We start from the raw sequence: 20499 nt of genomic DNA on the forward strand, positions 1-20499 counted from the left end.
GGATATTTTTAGATAAGTTGATCCAAGTGTCTGATGTGCTCTTTGAAGTATCTCTCTGTAAATATTTTAAATACATTTTCCTCCCTTTTTCTTTGAAGAATATATTTTAAGAAAACTGAAGACACATTTCAGTTTGACAAACTTTTTAAAATTTGATAATCATTAATTCTTTTTTCCCCATTATTTCTAACAGAGGTTAAAACTCATGAGATTTTCTTGGCTTGCTTTCTGTTTTATGCACCTTTATCATTTGTGATATCAGAATGTATGGATGATACACTTCAAACCACAGCCAGTGTACAGGGGTCAAAGAAAGGTTTTTAAAGTATTGACATTAAAAAGGTGACTGTTATAGAAAATTAAAAGTAAATGAATAAAAATCATTGATATTTAGAATGTAAATAACACTGGTTACTCTATTGAAGGAAACTTATTAGGTCAAATTACGGTCTATATCTAATGCTTGGCAGAATCCCTTTAGGTTTTAGACCTCTTTTACTTTGATTAAGCCACTGAGTTGAAATACAAAATGACAAAATTATATTAATCCATATAAACAACTTTCAGAAGAAATACTGTGATGAGAAAAACAGGAATTATGAAAATATCTTGTAATAGAAAGCATTCTGTAAAGCTATTCCTGTCTATAAGACAGAGGAGCCATCTGATGGAATGATAGAAGAAATATTTCTCAAGTGGGGATGTGTTTTCAGGTAGAAATGTCAAAAGAAATCAGAATCAACCTGTTGGAGAATTTTGAGACTGTCTGCATTAAGCATGAGTTAGAGTTGCATACTTATATATGCGATCAGAAACTGCGTATCTGTCCTCGTGCTCACGGTTTCTCCAGTCTTACAATGCATCCCTCCTTATCCTCAGCTCAGGTGTCTCCTTTTCTTCTTCAAGCTTGGCCTAGTTTCCTTGGCTATATGAAGACTCTATTTATAAAATATCCTGCCAGTTTAATAATAGCAGCATTAAAGTCCAAGCCTGAGAATGTCGTACACACTGCTCCCTCTGAGAAGCCTCACACTACTTAACACACCCTCAACTGTCCGAGAGATTCCTCTAGTTTATTGAGTTCAGAATCTAGAGCTGCTTAGATAACAGATTAGAACCTGACCCAAGAGCAGGGTTATCCCATGAATTAGGGGCCCTTGAAGTAACATAAAAGGAAGTATCTTCCCAAAGAGATCCCCAGTAATGCATGGTGCCTGGGTAATATCACAACTAGCATCTATTTATTACTTACTATGCATCAGGCACTGTTTGTTCAACGTAAAGTTGAAACCAGATTTGTCAGCTGCAACTGTATTGCTGACTGCTTACATAACATTTTCAAACTAGTAGATAACAGATGCAAAGAGTCAACACCCCAAACTTCTCTAGTTGTCCTACCATTCCCCTAAGGCCCTTGGATCTCTCCACAATCCATCAGCTAAAGAGTTAACACTTGGCCCTCAGGAGCTCTCTAGCATTCTTCCCTAGTCTTCTAGAGCCAATTGCTGGGATTCAAACCCTAGCTCTACTACTTACAAGATGTGCGATTTGGGACTAATTAGTCTCTTTGACTAAATTTCCCTCATCTCTAAAATTGACACAATGATGCTATTTATCTCGAGATTGTTCTGAGACTAAATGAATTAATATACGCAGAGCATTTAGAAGAGGCTTGACACATAGTAGGTATAATAAAAAGTGTTTATTATTTTTCACAGCTGTGTTAATGGTGAAATATTTTGACAATCACCTCTCAGTACCACACTAGGTAGCACTGAGGGCAAAAAACACAGGGTCGCTGCAGCTACCACTGTGCCCAGGGCCCTCTAGAATTGCTGTGTATTCTGACAGCATTTCAGTCTTCGAGATTTTCTGTGCGGTGGTTGAGAAACTTTCTTTTCTTCTTTACTCCCTACTTTATACTTTAAATCTCAAAATTTAAATTTAAATGTTGTGGCCAACATTTAAAAATCATGAGATTTCCCATAAGAACCCCAGATATCTGGCATTCCTTGGAGATTTGGAAAACAGGCGTCACTGGGGCCACATTTTGTCATGGCAACAACTGGCTAGAGCCCCACGTTGGCTCCTTTCTGGGAAGGGGTGACAGCTCTGGTGTTCACCATCTAGGCCACAGTGGTTCTTTATTATTGGCCTGGATTTGAGTTTGCTACTTGTGAGTTCCCTGAATCCCTTTCTTTGCAAAACAGAAAACTTTAACTTCCGTAATACTACTTCCGTAATAACAATTTATTGCCTATTTTTGATAGTAAGATTATTTAAAAAGGAACCGTGTTCTGTTTATTTTTATGTCTTTAACTTTGCCTCATCCATAGTAGGTTACCCATAGTCCTCACTGTTTGAACTGATGAAGTTTAAGTTGGTGGTAAGTTAAGATGGTTTTAATCCTTACACGGAAAGCAGTTATAAAAAAATACTGAAAGGCTATATTGAAGAAGTTGTGTGAACAGCCTTCTATGAGTCACACAGATAACATTATCTGGTAGAATTGGAATTCCATCTAGTTTAATTGTGAGGCTGTGGTGATGTGGGAAACCCCTTAAATAATTCCCATTCTTCCTTGGCAGTCATATGAACTTGAACAAGTGACTTAACCCCTGTGGAGTATTTTTTTGCCTTGTCAAAAATGTAGGTAATAATGAATGTCCACTGGATGTTTTATAAGTGTTAAGGGAAATATAATATTGACTAGTTATGAAGTACTTGTAAAATGTTGATGATATACTTGCACAGTATGATTGTATTTGTTGTAGCATTTCTAGATGAAAATACCAACATTACAGCAGAACTTTCCACTTAGTGGAAAAGTCAGAATTAGAACCCAAATCACACAAATCCTGGTTACTACATTTTTTTAACTTTAAAAATAATATTTTCTGCATTTTAAAATTATATTTTATTGATTAGGCTATTACAGTTGTTCCAGTTTTTTCCCTTTGCCCCCTACCACCCAACATGAATATGTTGCAAACAAATCTAAGGTGCTGAGGAAAATGGTAGTGACTGTTGTCATTTAGAACAAGCAAAATACCATCAAAAACTTGTATTGTAAGGCTTTCTATTGAGAGATTTTTACTGAAGAAATGCTAGTTTATTTTAATTTTTAAAAATGATATTTTATTACAGGAACAAGTATAAAAGACACATGGACAAAAACTAGGGGGGTGGAAAACTAGGGAGGGAGGTGGGGAGAGCTGGGTGGGTGGGCTGGGATGGGAGTAAAAGACAGAAAAGTGTACTCGAACAACAATTAAAATAAAAAAGATATATGTTATTGATTATGCTGTTACAGTTGTCCTAATTTTTCCCCTTTGCCCACCTGTACCCAGCACCCCCTGCTCTCTCAAGCAATCTTTATGGCTCTTGCGTATAAACTCTTTGGCCACTCCATTTCCTATACTATAGTTTACATCCCTGTGGCTATTCTGAAACTACCTATTTGTACTTCTTAATGCCCTCACCTCTCACCCCCACCCCCACCCACCTCCTGTCTGGCAACCATAATAATTAAACAAATTAATTATTAATCAAATAATTCTCTGTATCCATAATTCTCTCTCTGTTCTTGTTTCCTTAATTTCTTTTTTTAGATTCAATTATTGATAAACATGCTTTTATTACCTTTTTACTGATCATAGTTATGATCTTCTTTTTCTTAAACAAGTATCTTTAACATTTCATATAGTAATAGTTTGATGATGATGAACTCCCTTAGTTTTTTTCTGGTCTGGGAAGCTCTTTATTGGCTTTTCGATTCTAAATGATATCTTTACTGAGTACAGTAATCTTGGCTGTAGGTGTCCACTTTTCATGACTTTGAATATTTCTTGCTAACCCCTTTTCACTTGCAAAGATTTTTTTGAGAAATCAGCTCACAGTCTTATAGGAACTCCTCTGTAGGTGACTAGCTTTTCTCTTGTTGCTATTAAGATTCTCTCTTTGTATTTAACCTTTGGCATTTTGATTATGATGTGTCTTGGAGTGGGCCTCTTTGCATCTATCTTGTTTGAAACTCTTTGCTTCGTGGACTTGCATCTCTATTTTCTTCACCAAATTAGGGAAATTTTCTTCCATTATTTTTTCAAATAGGTTTCCAACTTCTTGTTTTTTCTCTTTTCTCTCTGGCACCCATGTGATCCAAATGTTGGAATGTATGAATTTGTCTCAGAGGCTGCTTACACTGTCCTCATTTTCTTGGGTTCTTTTTTCTCCTAGTTGTTCTAATTGGTTGTTTTTTGCTTCCTTATGTTCCAGATCATTGATTAGTTCTTGGCTTCATGCAGTCTACAGTTGTTCCCCTGTAAATTGTTCTTTATTACAATTAGTGTATCCTTTGTTCCTGACAAGATCTTTCTTATGCAGCTGGTGTTCTCACTAAGTTCCTTGAGCATCCTTATTACCAGTGTTTTAAGCTATGCATCTGGTAAATTGCTTATCTCCATTTGTTTAGTTCCTTTTCTAGAGTTTTGATCTGTTCTTTCCTTCGGACCATAATTCTTTGCTTCTTTTGGTGGCCTCTCTGTGTTTGTTTTTACATATTAGGTAGAGCTGCTTGACTCCATGTCTTGGTAGCATGGCCTAATGTAGTAGGTGTGCTGTAGGGTCCACTGGCACAGCCTCCCCTATCACCCTAGCTGAGCATTTGCAGTTCATTCTTTGTGTGGGCTGAGTATAGCCTGCTCTTGTAGTTGAGCCTTGGTTGGTGTTGGCAGGTCAATAGGAGGGATTTACCCAGGCCAGTGAGCTGCAAGGACTAGCTGTTACCACTGACCACCAATCTTCACCCTTCATGCATGATAAGCTGTTCATGGGCAGGGTGGCATTGCTTTGACATGGTCTGTAGCTGTCCACTGGGTCCACAGGCACTGGAGTTTCCCAGGTGGTGGCAGGCCAAGGTCAGTCCCACCTGTGTTCTTCCCAGGGCTACCCTACATGAGCTATAAGGCAACTTGAGATGGCTGCTGCTTATGCTGGGCTTGGTGATTCCCAGGTGAAGCCATGTTATGAATCTAGGCTGGCTGCTGCTAGTGCCCATCCTGGGGCCACTTAGCAAGAAGTATGGGGGCTGGGGACTCACTGAGGCTACCTGTTACTTGTTTGATAAGATTTAGAAAGTTATGAAGCATGAGCCAAAACCTGCCATTCGTGTGAAAAAGTCATGGTTTGGGTGAGCCTATAAATTGGGTAGGGGATCTCCAGGGCAGGGCAAACAATGTTAACCAGGTTGATGGAGTCTCAGATATGGCAGCCCCCTGCCAGCTCTGTGGCTCTGTGCGGGGAGGGCTCAGAAAGGGGACAATGGCCTCTGCCTGCTTTTCTGTCCGGGAGAAAGCTATTTTCCAGCTCCCACCTTCGTGTCAGACACTTCACTTCCTCACTGTAGACCACTGGGGCATTTCAAGCTGCTACCTCAATGCTGGAGCTCAGAGAGAGTGAGTCTGAGTAAGTCCGTGTGTGGGTTCTTTGAGGAGAACTGCTTTGGGCTCCAGCAGTTTCTTCAACTGATTCAATTACTGCTGGTTTTTGCAGCCAGAATTTATGGGGACTTATCTCTCTGGCACTGGAGCCCTGGGCTGTAGGGCTTGGTATGTGACTGGAACTTCTTGCTCCCAAAATATTCGTCCCAAATTTTTATCCACCATATGAGGATGTTGGACCAGCCCATTCTGCATCTTTGCATCTGCTACCAGTCTGGATGGATGTGGTTTGTTTAATTCCTTAGTTGTCAGACTTACATTCAGCTCAGTTCCTGAGAGTTCTGAGTGAATGGTTGTTTTATATTTTAGTTGTAGTTTTGATGTGGTTGTGCAAGGAGGTGAGCTGTGTTTACCTATGTGGTCATCTTCTAACAATTTTTTACTGAAATATCATTCACATCATAACTAAATATAATTAAGACTAAGAAGAATAAAAATACTTCACTGGAGGCAGGACAAACCAAAAATCTCAAGTTTGTTTCAGCTATTATAAATAAGTTTATACTTTGGTCATCCTAGTATATAAGAGAAAGTCAAAGGACTGAACTAAATGCATTCTTTATGTAAAAATATTTTTCTGAACATGGAGTCAGAAGTACATACTATGACTTAGTTCTGGGATTTTATTGGTGAAATTCTCAGGTTAATAACCAGATGAATTGTCTTTGTTGTTTTCTTAAGAAATTTTCCTTTTGGTCTTGAATATATGGAGACTGGTAAATGTTACTAAAATGAACTTTCTCTGGGCTCCAGTCTCTGGCAGTTTGGAAGGAGAATGGCATTTGGAAATCAGAAGACCTGTTTGTGACCTGCAACTTCTATTCACTCTTGTGGCCTTGAGCAAGTTATCCTGAATTTCACTTTCATCATTTACAAAATGCAGATTCAACTACTTTGAGGGTTATGCTGAGGAAACGTGCCTGACTAAGATCTCAATTTTAGCATATTATTGTATCAGTTGTATGTTATCATTTAAAGCTGGAAGAAATCTTAAAGTTTATCTCATTTTATTTATTCAGTCTGTATATAAGGGGACCCCTAAAAGCTCAAACTAGTAGAAATGTTAGTCTGCTCAGCTTTTTTTGATACTTATATACCTGGACAAATACTTTATTTTCTAAATGAGACGTCTTAAAAATAAAGACATATATTTATAAAAATAGTTACCAAAAATAGAATTATACATTTATGCCTATATGACCCTAATAACTACTGTTACCCCAATACATTAAATATAAAAAATCTACAATGATGTAATGTATATTTCTGACAATGCAATTTTAGAAATGATAAATATGTAAATAGTTTACATATTACTATCAGAATGTTAAAAGAAGTGTATTGGGAAACTTTACACAAATATTTAAATAAAATTATATATGACTAGGAAAAAATTATTCCACAATTAGTATCATATGGTCCAAGTATAATATTATCTGGAGTGAAAAAAACCACAATACTCTAGGTAGTAAAACTTTAAAATAACAAAAAAGATTTACCTTATGAAATATAGCTTTGTTAACATGGAATTAAAAATAGTATATCATAATTACATATAGACAAGAAAAAGAAAAAGTTTTTCTCTACTCACCTTCAGAGACTGAATTGGTTTTCTTGAAAAATAGGTACCACTGTGCCCCAGCAACTGCTCTGCTTGTGTGTTTATATAACTTGCCCCCAGATATGGAACTTCTGAACACCTTCTCCTCAAAAAGATAATAGCTTAAAACATTTTAGAGTGTAGTTTTTGACCCTGGCCATGCCACTTTCATTTCCCCTCAAAATACCAGTGTCAGCTTTAAAAAACTGTAATCTTTTTTTCAGCATTGGCTTTGTGTCCTGGGGCTCAGAAATGATTCTGTCCATTGCTGGTGCAGAGACACAGGAGCTCCTCACCCCTGACCCATGCCTCTCTGCCCAGTTTCCTGCTGGAAATAGCCCTCCGCAGGTCTATCAAGGGATCCCGTTGAAGACAAGAGTGTAGGAAGTTTTGTTATTTAGTTTAAAATTGTTTTTCTTTACATATCTCAAACTAAAACAGTTTGAGTATGACATTCAATTTACACATATAAAATACAGTCACAAAACAGCATTTTATCAAGGGCTTTTCTGAAGTAAATATTGATGCAATAAGGAGGAGGTAAGAAAAAAGAGAATCAAATTCTCAAGTTCTTATGCCTCTGGTCAAAGACATTAGAGATGCTAAAAAAGAAATCTTAAGAAGAAAACCTTTTAGCTGAAATGCATTCATTAAAATTATTTAGGAATAAACAATATAAAACACCACAGAATATAAAATAAAGATAGAACTCTTGACTGGTTGGACAAGATCTTCATTTATTTTATGAAATTTTCTGTACCGCATCCAAAAGGCCATGCAGAAAATCCAGCCTGTCAGCAGAATGTTGAGCTTTGTAATTTTGAATTATTCAAGTGAGTGGAGGTGGAAATGGCAAAATTTACTTTGTCATAAAAGTCTCCTATGCTCACTTTAAAATTTAGCTGTTCAATCATAATACCTTCTTGACAACCAAATTTAGTTGTGTGCTGATCTGTTATTGGACCTTTTGTTGGTTAATTATTACAGGATGCGAGAGATGAAGGCAATGAGATGGAAGGCAACAGGATGACGAAATTAAGGAGGACAAGAAAGAAAGTCGCTAAATCACAGATTTCTTCAACTGAAATAGGAGAAATGGATATATCCAACTCAAAAGGTACCTTGTGCATGTGCTCAGCTGGCTTAGTCCATAGAGTATGAGACTTACTCTCAGGAGGTATCTTGCTGCTATCATCCCTCAAAAATATGTGGTCAATGACAATCTCTATTTGGTTCATCTTTTCGTAATAAATTTGACTGAAGGAAATAAAAGAAATAAAATTTATTTCTACATGGGCAACATAAAAAGATGGCAAGTATGGGCTTACAGTGTAAATATATGAAAACAATCAACCAAAACATTCAGAATTGACAGGGCAGCAGAGTGAGGAGATACAGTGGGGAGAAAAGAGAATGTAACAGAAGGAACATTTAAGTAAGAAAAGAAGCACATGTCTGTTCTGAGTCCAAAGATTATTACTGTGGATTTGGGAGGTCATGATAAAGATGTGGAGCGTGTTTTCATGTGATGTGTGGGAATTCCAGTTTGGCTCTAATGAATCTGCAGCAGTGCTGAAACCAGGGGTTAATTTGGACACAGACTCAATTCTAAGAACATTGGTGCTTTCCAAAGCAGGTCAGTAGGAAGGGCTAGTGCATAGCAACAATAAAAAGCAGACTTTTTTAGATTTTTAAAATTGTTTTTAAATTCTCTACCGACAATGCGCCCCTTATGGCCTGCAGCTAGAGTGTACTGTGCCCACTGCCCTTCATTTTGTACACCACCACCTAGGAATAAATTGTTTCCTCAAGTATTTCTCTTCATATCATATTGAAAGACAGTTGGAAACAATGGAATTATGCCTTAACATTTTTCCTTATTACTACAGAAAGGATCAAAAAACAAGTGGTGTGTCACAAAGTGGGGGATATGAGCAAACCACCTGTGGGACATGGCTCTGCTGACTCTCATCTGCCACAAGATGACAAAGACTTCCAGGATTACATACCTGTGATAAAACTCTTGCCACTCGAAACATCAGCCAGTGCTCCTGGTGGTGAATTCAACCCAGACTCCAGCTATACTGGTAAGGACTCTGGGATCAGCAGGCATATGGTTCCAGCCACTAATCCCAAATTTGCGTTTGAATTAGAGTTAATGTGATTTTGGCTGAGGAATGCTAGCTTGGTAGTCAGAATACTTAGAAGAATTTATACAGCTATCATCTATAAAGTGCTTTACAGCTTTCTGTACCCACTGGGCTGCTTATCTGAAAAATGGAGGGGTTGTCATGGATGATCTCTCAAGTCTTTCTAAAAGTGACTGTATGTTGTTCTAAATCTCTCGCATGTTAATCATGATATAGCTTTTTTGGACTGTAAGTACATTGGTTAAAAACCTCTGAGATCTAAATGAGAGAAGCTAGTTAAAAAGAAGTATTTTTTTTTTCCTTGAGGAAATCCATAATGAAAGGGTTGAATGAACAAGGTTTGGCAAGTCAGAAATATAGCAGGGTATGAAGTTACAGAGACAGTATCCACCAGGCAATGCTTACTTCTGAAGCTAATTGCATGTTTAGGAGTTTCCCAAGATTAATTTTAGTTTTCATAATGTGCTATAGGACTCATAGAACTCACTGAAAGTGATTATACTCAAGGTTATAGTTTATTATTATGAAAGAATGCAGATTAAAATTCAACAAGGGAAATGACTCATTGCGGGGGACTCCAGGAAAGTTCTAACTACAGAGCTTCCATTGGCTTTCTCCCCGTGGAGTTGTGAATTACACTATTCTCTTGACAACAACGTGTGACAATACGCCCAGAGCATTGTAAGCAGAGAAGCTCACCTGAGTCTTAGTGTCCAGAGTCTATCGGGTTTCCACAGCCAACTGGCTGTGTGACTGATCTCAGGTGCTAGCTCTCCTTGGGGTCACACTGATACTGCATGACTCAACAATAAATGACATTGCTAGACTTTCTAGGGGGGCCAGAAGCCCCAGGTAAACAAAGATACTCTTGTCAGGAAGGAAATTCCAGGATCTTAGAGATGACCTCTTAGGTGCCAAGGGTAAAGGCTGGTGTTCTCCTGGGCACAGGGAAATTCTTTTCTACACATAAGGGCTAAGGAGGAAGTAGAGCCTGGGAGTGAGCACTATCAGAGCTCCATGTACTTGTGCATTAGTTTTCTGTTGATCCCATAACAAATTGTCACCAACTTAGCATCTTGAAAGAACATAATTCATTATCTCAGACTTATGGATATCAGACATCTGGGTTGGCTCAGCTGCTTTCTTTTTATCAGGTTTTGCAAGGTCTAAGAACCCAGTGTTGGACCTCTGGGTTCTTAGCTGGAGACTCTACGGAACTTTCCACTTTCAGTTTATTCAGATTGTTGAAAGAATCCAATTCCTTACAGTTGTAGAACTGAGGTTCTTATTTCCTGGCTGGCTATCAACTGGGTGGCCCTTCGCTCCTAGAATTCTTTCTCTGTTTCCATATGTCAGGGCCAGCAATGCCCCAAATCCTTCTCATGTTTGGAATCTCTCCCGATTCCCCTTCTTCCACAGTTTTTTTCCTGCCTACAACTGGAGGCAGTTCTCTGCCTTCAGGGGTCCACCTGGATAATCCATAACAATATTCCTATTTAAAGATTACATATAACAACATCAGAAAAGCGCCTTTCACCATGCAGTTTGACATAATCTACAGGTTCAAGGGCTTAGGGTGTGAAAATCTTTGGTAGGCTATTCTGCCTATCACACCATCTGTCATTTCTGCATTTCTCTGTGCTTTTGTTTTCATGAATTTCTCCATGAAGAGAATGAGCACTGACAGCCCCTAAGCATCAGGGATTAACACAAATGCCATAGGGGCCAGGCAAATAACACAAATGAGTGAGGTGGGCTGGTATAGACAAATAGGAAGTGGTGCTGGCTGTGAGAAACTAGAGCGGAGGTTGACAAATTATGGCTTGGGACCAAATTTGGCAGAGGGACCAAATTCAGCTTGTGGACTGGTTTTTGTAAAGAATATTTACGTATTGTCTGTGGCTGCTTTTGTGCTACAGTGGCATAGTTGAGTAGTTGCAACAGATAGTATGCAGCTTGAAAAGCTGCAAATATTTGTTATCTGGCCCTTTGCAGAAAATGTTTGCCAACCCATGTATTAGGAGATGCATACTCCATTCCAGAGCTCTAGTAAATGGTTGCTATGAAGAAATACTCACCTAGTGTTCCACATCTAGTTTCTTCAAGAGAAGCTTGAGCTCAAGATTTATATATGAACTTTTTTGATATTTAAAGGTCAACTAATTCAAAAAAGTTTTTAAACATTGGGAAGACTAATAAGAAAACATCTGCTGGCCATATGGACTCTTTCACAAATAGTTTGTAACCTTTAGCCAAAAAAGAGAGATGGAATTTACCGCGTCTTAATCTTCAGTAAAAAAAATCTAAGGGAAGAACTTGTGTCACGAATTGTCTTTGCACAAATCAACTAGGAGCTTGGGTACCATTATCACCTCAACTTCATTCAGAAGCTCCCTCTCTGGTGCAGGGCTAGACTAAATGTTTTCAAGCACCCCAGGGGGAAAAAGTTTATAACCTCAATTAAACCACTTTTATGTGTATTTTAAATAATAATTTAATAAATATTTAAAAAATCAATATAAAAGTCAATCCCCAAAATAAGTGCAAACATCTTAACATGGTATTTTCATCTCTGTAATAGGTATTCTGAATTTAAAATAATTATATACGTTTTTTTTTCCAAAGAAAAGCTCCCCCCTCCAGACCTACCTGTCCACATTTTATTGTTTCTGTCCTTGCTTTGTACCAGGTTATCTGGCCACCTGGGCTCTCTAACACTGCTGGGCTAACACCATGCAGCAGAGGGTGGGTGGGGGACATTTGCAGTAGCAGGGTGGCTCTCAGATGGCTCTGTGGTTGAAGGAGAGTAGGCCATGGGAAAGGAACATGGCCAATTATGCCCAGCATTCCATAAACTGCATGATTACAGAGTGTACTCTCAAATGCACTTTTCCTTTTTGAATCACTGTTTCTGAAAGCCCAAATGCCTAACTAATCTGCCTTTTATAAGTGACCATGGCTTTCTCTCAACAGCTGAAGTATGTCCTCATTGTCACTGAACACAGGCAGCATTTCTCCAAGGCCTTCTAGTTGCTATGGAGCTTGGAGGATTTTTATTCTTTTTGTATGTATTTTCTGATTTCACCCCCCCAAACACTCACAGCAGTTAAATTTCCTCTATAAAAGCACATTGATTTAATTTATTAGTCCTCTGGGGGATGAAAAAAAGAGCACTTCCCAGGAACCACACTGTAAGAAAAACAAATGAGACCCTGAACTGGCAATTATCTGCTATTCATCATGGGCATCCAGGGAGGGTTGACCAAAAGGTTTAATTGTAACTAACAAGTATGATTTATTTGAAGAAAAGGAATTCAGACAATGATGCCGCAAGATTAGTTACTGCCTTGAAAATGAAATTAGGTTGGAATAGGGTTCTCATATTTGGTAAAATAAAAATTAAACTTTTAACTGAAAAATAGATATTTAGGGTACATACCTAAATATTTGATGCAAATTTTGCTTGTTAATTCGACAAGACCAAATCACACAGCATGCATTAATTAATTAAATCACACACCTACTCATTAGAGCCATTGAGTGACTATGATATGCAGATACTAGGGACACAGCAGCAAATATAGCTCAGCCCCTGCTCTCTTGGAGCTGACATGCAAGTGGGGGAAGACAGACAATAACATTTGCTTATACAATATGGCAGGTGATGGTAAGGACTCTGAAAGAAATGATAACAAAGTGGTATCTTTTTATGTACTAAGTTGTGTCTCCCCCCAGTTCATATGTTGAAACCCAAATCCCTAGTACCTCATAATATTGACTGTATTTGGAGGTGGGTTTTGAAAAGAGCTACATAATGTTGAATGAGTCATGTAAGGTGGCTCCTAAGTCCAGTATGACTGGTGTCCATGTAAGAAGAGATTAGGACACACACACACACATAGAGTGAAGACCATGTAAAGAAGACAGACATCTGTAAGCCAAGAAGAGAGGCCCTCAGAAGAAACTGACCCTCTTGACATCTTGATCTTTGACCTCTAGCCAATAAAACTATAAGAAAATAAATTTTTGTTAAAGCTCCCTGGTCTGTGGCTTTTGTTACGGCAGCACTAGCAAACTAATACATATACTCACTGTGTATCCACAGTGCAACTCGCTGATCTTAAACTGAAGTTGTGGTTGGATCTGTCCACACTGTAATCAAATCTCATAGAACTAATATTCCAGGTGATTGTGTTTTTTTCATTTTTTTCAGCACTTTCACCATGGTCAATTTTCTCAGCTTTGGAGTCATTCCATAGCATGTTTATTACCAATAGTTCCCTCATTCAATAATGTAAAACTTCATGAGGACAGGAATTTTTCTGCTGCTTCCTAGACTGTGTTCAGTGTAAATAGTAGTGTTAACTAAAAAAAAAACTATCTTCAGTGGATTAATATTTTTCTTATTTAAAAATAATACTATTTATTGTATTATAACTTTAGAAGATACAGATAAAGCAAAGAACTAATAGAATTACTTGTGACCATATTACTGGTGAAATAAAATGAAATTATCCCTTTATTAGAAAATGCATTCTTATTTTTTTTATGTTGTTAAAACATTTGTAGCTCATATATATTGGCTCATGATGTTTAGAATACTGATTACCTCACATTTTTCATATTTTAAAATACCTATAAATTTTATTTTCTTTAAAGGGAGTTACTTAACTTAGGCAGAATATCCCATACTTCAGAATAGTTTGGGAACACAGCAGCTGATAATTTAGCATAAAACACTGTAATTACTATAGCTTAATTGTTTGTGTTAAATGAAAGGTAGTTATAAATCCTCAGGAGTCTCAGACTAACCAAATGTATCAGTGATGGGACATTATCTGTAATATATTCGAATGGGTGGAACCAGTGAATTGTTTCTCTCACGCTTCATCTACTTAAAATCTACTTAATCTGTGTTTTTAAATTGCTAATCTCTATGCTTATTTTTAAAGGGTAATTATATTAAAAAATGATACTCATTGTCAGTGATATGACAGATTGATGGGTATTCCATTCAGATATGATCATAGTAGCATTATTAGAATTGGAGTAATTGTGCTCACTTTATGCATTTAAGAAGCACTTACATCGTATTTACTGTCTCAGGAACTACTGAATAACTTATTTAATTGTCATAACAAGCCTATGATATAGGCTTTAATCATCATAGCAAGCCAATAGGTATATTGTATCAATGAGAAAGCCAAGGCACACAGAGCATAAGAATTTTGCTGCGGCTAAGGCAGGATTTAGACAGGAGCAGATGGGCTCCAGTGTTTGTGCTGAATTTCTACAGTCTGCTGGTTCTCCTAAAGGTTCGGACAGTAGCTAACATTTATAATGGGTGTCATGTGCCTGACCCCTCTATATGTTTTACATGTATTCAGTCATTTTACGGTGATGAGCCACCCACTAAAATAGAAAGTTCAAATCTTAGTTTAAATTTTGGTAATGAAGTGAGAGTGTGATTTGGGGAACCTCATTGCATCTCTCTGGGACTCCAGCTAATGAGCTGATTGGATTGTCTGATCTTCAAAGTCTCTTCTAATTCTAAAGTTTTAGAATTTGAAGACTATCTTGAAAGTCTTGAAAAACCCATTTTTTGTTTCTAATTTTAGAGTGATTATTGATATATGGGGACTTCCTATAGTCCTTTCATCTTTTGCTTTCTGATTGCTCTATGCTTCTAATTTTAGAGTTGAGTACTCAGTCTAGATTTTTCATCTCCTACACTCTTATTCTTGAAAAATACATTTGTTTGCTTATTTACACAAGTTTTAAATTTGACAGAAAAATGTAGATGCCTTAGAGTCATATATATATGTGTATGTATATGTATATATATTATTGTTGATACAATTATAGATGTAAAAACCCTTTGGCAAACAGAAAAAAGCAAAAAAAATGTATAGGAAATTTTAATTCAGGTATTACCAGTTAGTTCAAGAAACTCAAAGTGTTTTAATGGTAGTCATCTATATACAGATTTATATGGTGCCAAAGCTGTCCAATTATGCAAATATATTCCAATTTCCATAAGCAAAGGCATTTTCAGTAAGTATTTACATATGATGTTGCTATATACTTATGCAAATAATGTTAACTTTCACCTAGTCCCAAGTGATAAACAATCTCTTAGGCTGTTTAGGGACAATGTTCTTGGGAATACGCAAAGACAGAGTAAGAAAGGTAAGATCTCTAACTCTAAACCAATGACATGAATATATGATGCTTTTGTTAATAATCATAATAAATAATTCACTGCTCTCCAGCCTCTTTTTGCTTTTCATTATGATCTAAGCTTTAGAGCCATTCTCTGTTTTACAGATAACAACAGGGACAGCAAACAAGTGCCAGCAGTACCTCAACCCTCCTCTAGAATGAAGCACATTAAACAAGAGATGGCCAAAAATCACCTTCAGTTTGTGCGATTTGAAGCAACAGATCTCCATGGAGTGTCCAGGTCTAAAAGTATCCCTGCACACTTCTTCCAAGTGAGTTTTACAAGTAGAGTTATAACTGAATGCAATTTCATGACCATTGGCAAGCAAATGGTCCTTATTATTCTTTCTCATTTTATCTTAATCTATACAGCAAGTTTAGCTGGAAACTGGTAATTTATTTTATTTCTTCCCTTGTCCCTGGCCAAACACATTATTGCTCCTCAAGTGATGGATGAACTCAGAGTAAAAGATTTTAGCTTCAGTCATAGTTGATAGGCTTAAGTGATGAATGCATGTGGGAAGCTGTTATTCCATAAACTAAAATGCATGACCTAAAATGCATGACTTCAGGAGTTCAGCAAGCAGTTCAACCCTTGTGCCCCAGGGTGTCTGCAAGTGATAGAGATAGTATCTGAGCGTGTGTTCTAGGGAAGGAAGTCAGTGACTCCGATAAAAAATTGTTGGTCAACAAATGAAGAAGTACTAGGAAAATGGCCTCTGGACTGAAAATCTTATTGGATTAACCTTTTCCTCAAACCCTTTATCTACCCTTTCTTCTCCTTATAAAAAGGTCAGCTTGAGATGAGATATTAAGATGAGATATGAAATATTTATCTGATAAATAAAGCATATATATGTATGTGTATATATATGTGTGTGTATGTGTGTGTGTGTGTGTGTGTGTGTGTGTGTATGTACGTGTGTGTGCATCCCAGGAAAGTTAAAGAAAGCTTTTTAAAAATATAGTACAGGCGGTTAGTGACAGAGTTGGGATGTTAGTTGGTGATTCCTTGCTTCCATTTCCAGAATTTTTATTTGTTTGTTTATTTTACTACACCTTCTGCTTCCAGTTTAGCTTTTATATTTCCTTTTATTGTTAATTTGAGATAAGAATTCTTTCTTAGAAAATTGAAAAAATACTGGTGTTAGAAAATGAGCCATTTACTCAGAATAGAAAAAAAAGTCTGTTATGTAATTGGAAAAGGCTTAATGGGGAACCTGTGATAATGATGTGTCTACTTTTGAAAGAAGTCACCATGTGCCTGATAATCTGTTCAATGCCTTACAAACATGAGTTTGTGTAAACCTCTCAACCAACTTATACTGTCTGTACTAACAAAGGATTGCCTTTTTTTAAATTATGTGCAGATAACAGAGGTTCTAAATTTGATCTACTCAAAACATGATATGTTGCTATGGAACTCTTAGCTAATTCTTTGCTTATTTCAAAAGGTGACCTTTACTGTGGCCCAAATTTCAGTTATCATTGAGATTTGAGCCACTCTAAAATTTTTCACTTTGTCCCTGGTGATGTATATTGGAGTTTGAAGTTGTTCTAGTGTTTATAGTTATAAAGATAATTTAAGACAACAATTGTCAAGAACATACATAATCTGTTTATATATACATATTTATATATTTACCACTACTGATAAAGAGTAGTTTGCATTCAGAATATTCATAAAAGAATAAAGTAAAAAACAGTTAAAAAGAGCGCTCAGCAAAATACAGATTCAATAACCTGAAGAATAAAGTGTGACTTTTTTACTATCCTTTACATTCATGAAGAGTGAAATGTTAACAAGCTGTTCTCTATTGTTTACAACCAAGTGAATGCACACAAATTTAAATTGCAAGAACTCTTGGAAGTCTCATGAATAAAACACATTAACCCTCATTTTAGATATAAAATTAGCATACAGATTTTCAAACTAAAAAGTTGACAAGTTAGGGAAATAACATTTTTTACAGAGAAAATTTGAATGAAAGGATTTCATACTTAAGTACCCTTAAAAATTCCCAAATATGTGTGTATAAAGTTTATGTGCACAAGTCCATGAGTGAGTTGAAAAATTAAGCTGCAGAGGAATAGTGCTCACCTTACTCAACTTTATTACTAGCAATAGCAGATTTGAGTCAGCAGAGTCAAATGGCTTTTGAAAATGTGTGTGGAGATGGTGGAAATTGAAGGAGGTGGTGGCTCATGGTCAAAGGCAGAAGAGTGGACTGGCGGATTTCATCTGCTAGCACCCGAGCCTCTTTGGTAGCCGTGCCCTTGGGGTTTGGAGGTAATATAATAAACAATCTGACTTGCAGAATGGCAGTATGTTTTATTAAACTCATAATGCTTACTGACATCATGGGAATCAAACTTTGTAGTCGTCTTTCTCTAACTATTAATGTAACCTTCAACACATGAAACCTTGTTGATATTCTTATTACACAGTTTCTAAAAATTGCTTTGTTGTGTCTGTTTGGCTTTATAACCTCATCACTTTCCTGTTGTTTGGCACTAGCAAAAGGTAAATAAATGACCAAATCCATTGAACCCAGGAGGTGTATGGCTAGAAAGTGCCTTAGCATTCACTCAGTCTAACACTTCTGCTGCACAGACGTGGATGCCAAAGTGCACACCGTCCAGCCACTGCCTAACTTCACACAGAGAGTGAACGAACCAGGACTAGAAGTCAGATTTGGTGACACCCCAGTTCATGCTGAATGGAAGGCCCTAACATTTTGGAAATAGTGAGTGTGGAGATACAGGTCCACATTCATGGGCAAGGTTTTTGGGGACTCTATGAAACTGAGGTAGCTCATTCGTAAGTGGCTTGTAAAAATGAATGAAGAGAGGGGTGCAGCTGTCAACACACCTGGCTTCTCTGGTGTTAGGGCGCCTGTCCTGTGTGTGGTGGTACTGACTACAGTCGGCTCTCTGAGAAAAAACAGGAATTCTTTCCCGTAGACTTTTGAGAGTCAGTTAACTATGGAGATTACAATAGGATAAGCCAAACAAACAAAGCAAAACAAAACAAAAAACCTTGTCTGAAGTATTAGGAACTAAGCCATAAAATAAAAAGTGCTTTGAAAAATACCTTTGGTTACAATCATTTCAAATAATTCCATAAGGCTTTACGTAACCTTTGTCATTTGCTATAAAGACATTTTATCATTACACCTTTTGTTTATGACCGCTATTTTCAGATTCAAGAGCATATAAAGCTTATAAGGCTAAAAACGAGGTGTTTCTAAAAGTACTTTTGGGGTTTTATTTCAAAATATTTAAAATTAAGTTAATATTAACTAATAGATGTTAAACACATTCTTTTTTCCTCAATTGCAAGCACCATCTCCACCTTTTTGTTTGTTTTCAAGGTGTAAAACCTGATTGCTTTGTCCTTTTAACTTCTTTAGGAAAAAGTGATCCATGGTGTTTTCATGCCCCGAGGTTATCTTGAATTGGCACCGAATCCTAAGGACAATGAAGTGGATCACATAAGAGCAACATGTTTTAACAGTGATATAGTCCTGATACCGGAGTTATCAACCTTTAGAGTTTTGCCGTGGGCTGAGAGAACAGCCAGAGTGATCTGTGACACATTCACTGTGACTGGTGAGCCTTTATTGACTTCCCCGAGGTACATCGCCAAGAGGCAGCTGAACCAGCTTCAAGACTCTGGCTTCTCCCTGCTCTCTGCTTTTATCTATGATTTCTGTATTTTTGGTGTGCCGGAGATGATCAATTCGAAGACCATATCTTTTCCGGCTTCCACATTGCTAAGTAATCACGACCAGCCCTTCATCCAGGAGCTGGTTGATGGTTTGTACCACACTGGAGCCAGTGTGGAAAGCTTCTCTTCCTCTACCAGGCCTGGTCAGATGGAAATCTGTTTTCTGCCCGAATTTGGCATCGGTTCAGCTGATAATGCATTTACCCTCAGATCAGGTGTCAAAGAAGTGGCCAGGAAATATAATTACATCACTAGCTTTTTCTTTGAGACTGGATTCTGCAACTCAGGTATTTTGTCTCATAGTCTCTGGGATGTGGCAGGGAAGGAAAACCTGTTCTGCAGCAGTTCTGGAGCGGAGCAGCTCACGCTCATCGGGAAGAAATGGTTGGCCGGACTCTTGAAGCACTCTGCTGCGCTGAGCTGCCTGATGGCTCCTGCCGTGAGCTGCCGAAAACGTTATTCCAAGGAGGGTAAAGACCAGAAGGAGAGAGTGCCTACAACATGGGGCTATAATGATAACAGCTGTGCTTTTAATATCAAGTGTCACGGGGAGAAAGGCACCCAGATAGAAAATAAACTGGGCTCAGCAACCGCGAATCCTTACCTGGTGTTGGCCGCGACGGTCGCAGCAGGTTTGGATGGGCTTGGGAGCAGCGATGGTGTCTTGGCCGGTCCAGATGACAGCACGGAGCTTTACCCATCGAAACCTTCCGAGATCCCTTTGAAACTGGAAGATGCCCTTGTGGCACTGGAGGAAGATCAATGTCTGAGACAGGCTCTAGGGGAAACCTTCATTCGCTATTTTGTTGCCATGAAGAAATATGAGCTAGAAAATGAAGAAACAGATGCTGAGAGAAATAAATTCTTAGAGTATTTTATTTAGAATGGATCTCTTAACTATTCCTTCAGAGGTGTGATTTTTACTTAAGTAGCTGATCTACCAAAAAGAAAAGATTGGGTTTTGTAATTGACAATTAGATTGCATATGCTTTTTTTTTTGCCCCCATGGAATATTTGACCAATGAAGTAGACTGCTGAGAGAATTCTGATAACAATAAAGTTGTGGTGAAGATATAACATGCAAACTTACCATGTCTTGTCAGTTGGTCATCATTTCCTCTGTGTAGGTTACCCAAGACAGGAATACTCAGTTTCCTTCAGGCGATAAATATATTTACACAATAAAAATGTCTTAAGAATTAGAAAGCAGCCCTGACTGGTGTAGCTCAGTTGGTTGGGCATTGTCCCACAAAGCAAAGGGTCACCAGTTAGATTCTGGGTTGGGGCACATGCCTGGGT

General features: G+C 37.6%; 1 protein-coding gene across 3 annotated transcripts in view; it reads left to right on the top strand.

Annotated features, from left to right (window-relative positions):
• Positions 1-20289, top strand: part of LGSN (lengsin, lens protein with glutamine synthetase domain) — a 97306-nt gene extending 77017 nt beyond the window's left edge. For all 3 annotated transcript variants that reach the window (XM_053665014.1, XM_037147382.2, XM_053665013.1), the window contains exons 2-5: positions 8086-8215; positions 8988-9185; positions 15576-15742; positions 18884-20289. In XM_053665014.1, the coding sequence (XP_053520989.1) occupies positions 8110-8215; positions 8988-9185; positions 15576-15742; positions 18884-20083 (1671 nt within the window). In that variant the 5' untranslated portion in view covers positions 8086-8109 and the 3' untranslated portion in view covers positions 20084-20289. The remainder of the gene's footprint in view (positions 1-8085; positions 8216-8987; positions 9186-15575; positions 15743-18883) is intronic.
• The last annotated feature ends 210 nt before the right edge of the window (positions 20290-20499 follow it).

The sequence above is a fragment of the Artibeus jamaicensis genome, unplaced genomic scaffold (genome assembly GCF_021234435.1).
Source record: "Artibeus jamaicensis isolate MK-2021 breed Jamaican fruit bat unplaced genomic scaffold, CSHL_Jam_final contig_388, whole genome shotgun sequence".
Lineage (NCBI taxonomy): Eukaryota > Metazoa > Chordata > Mammalia > Chiroptera > Phyllostomidae > Artibeus > Artibeus jamaicensis.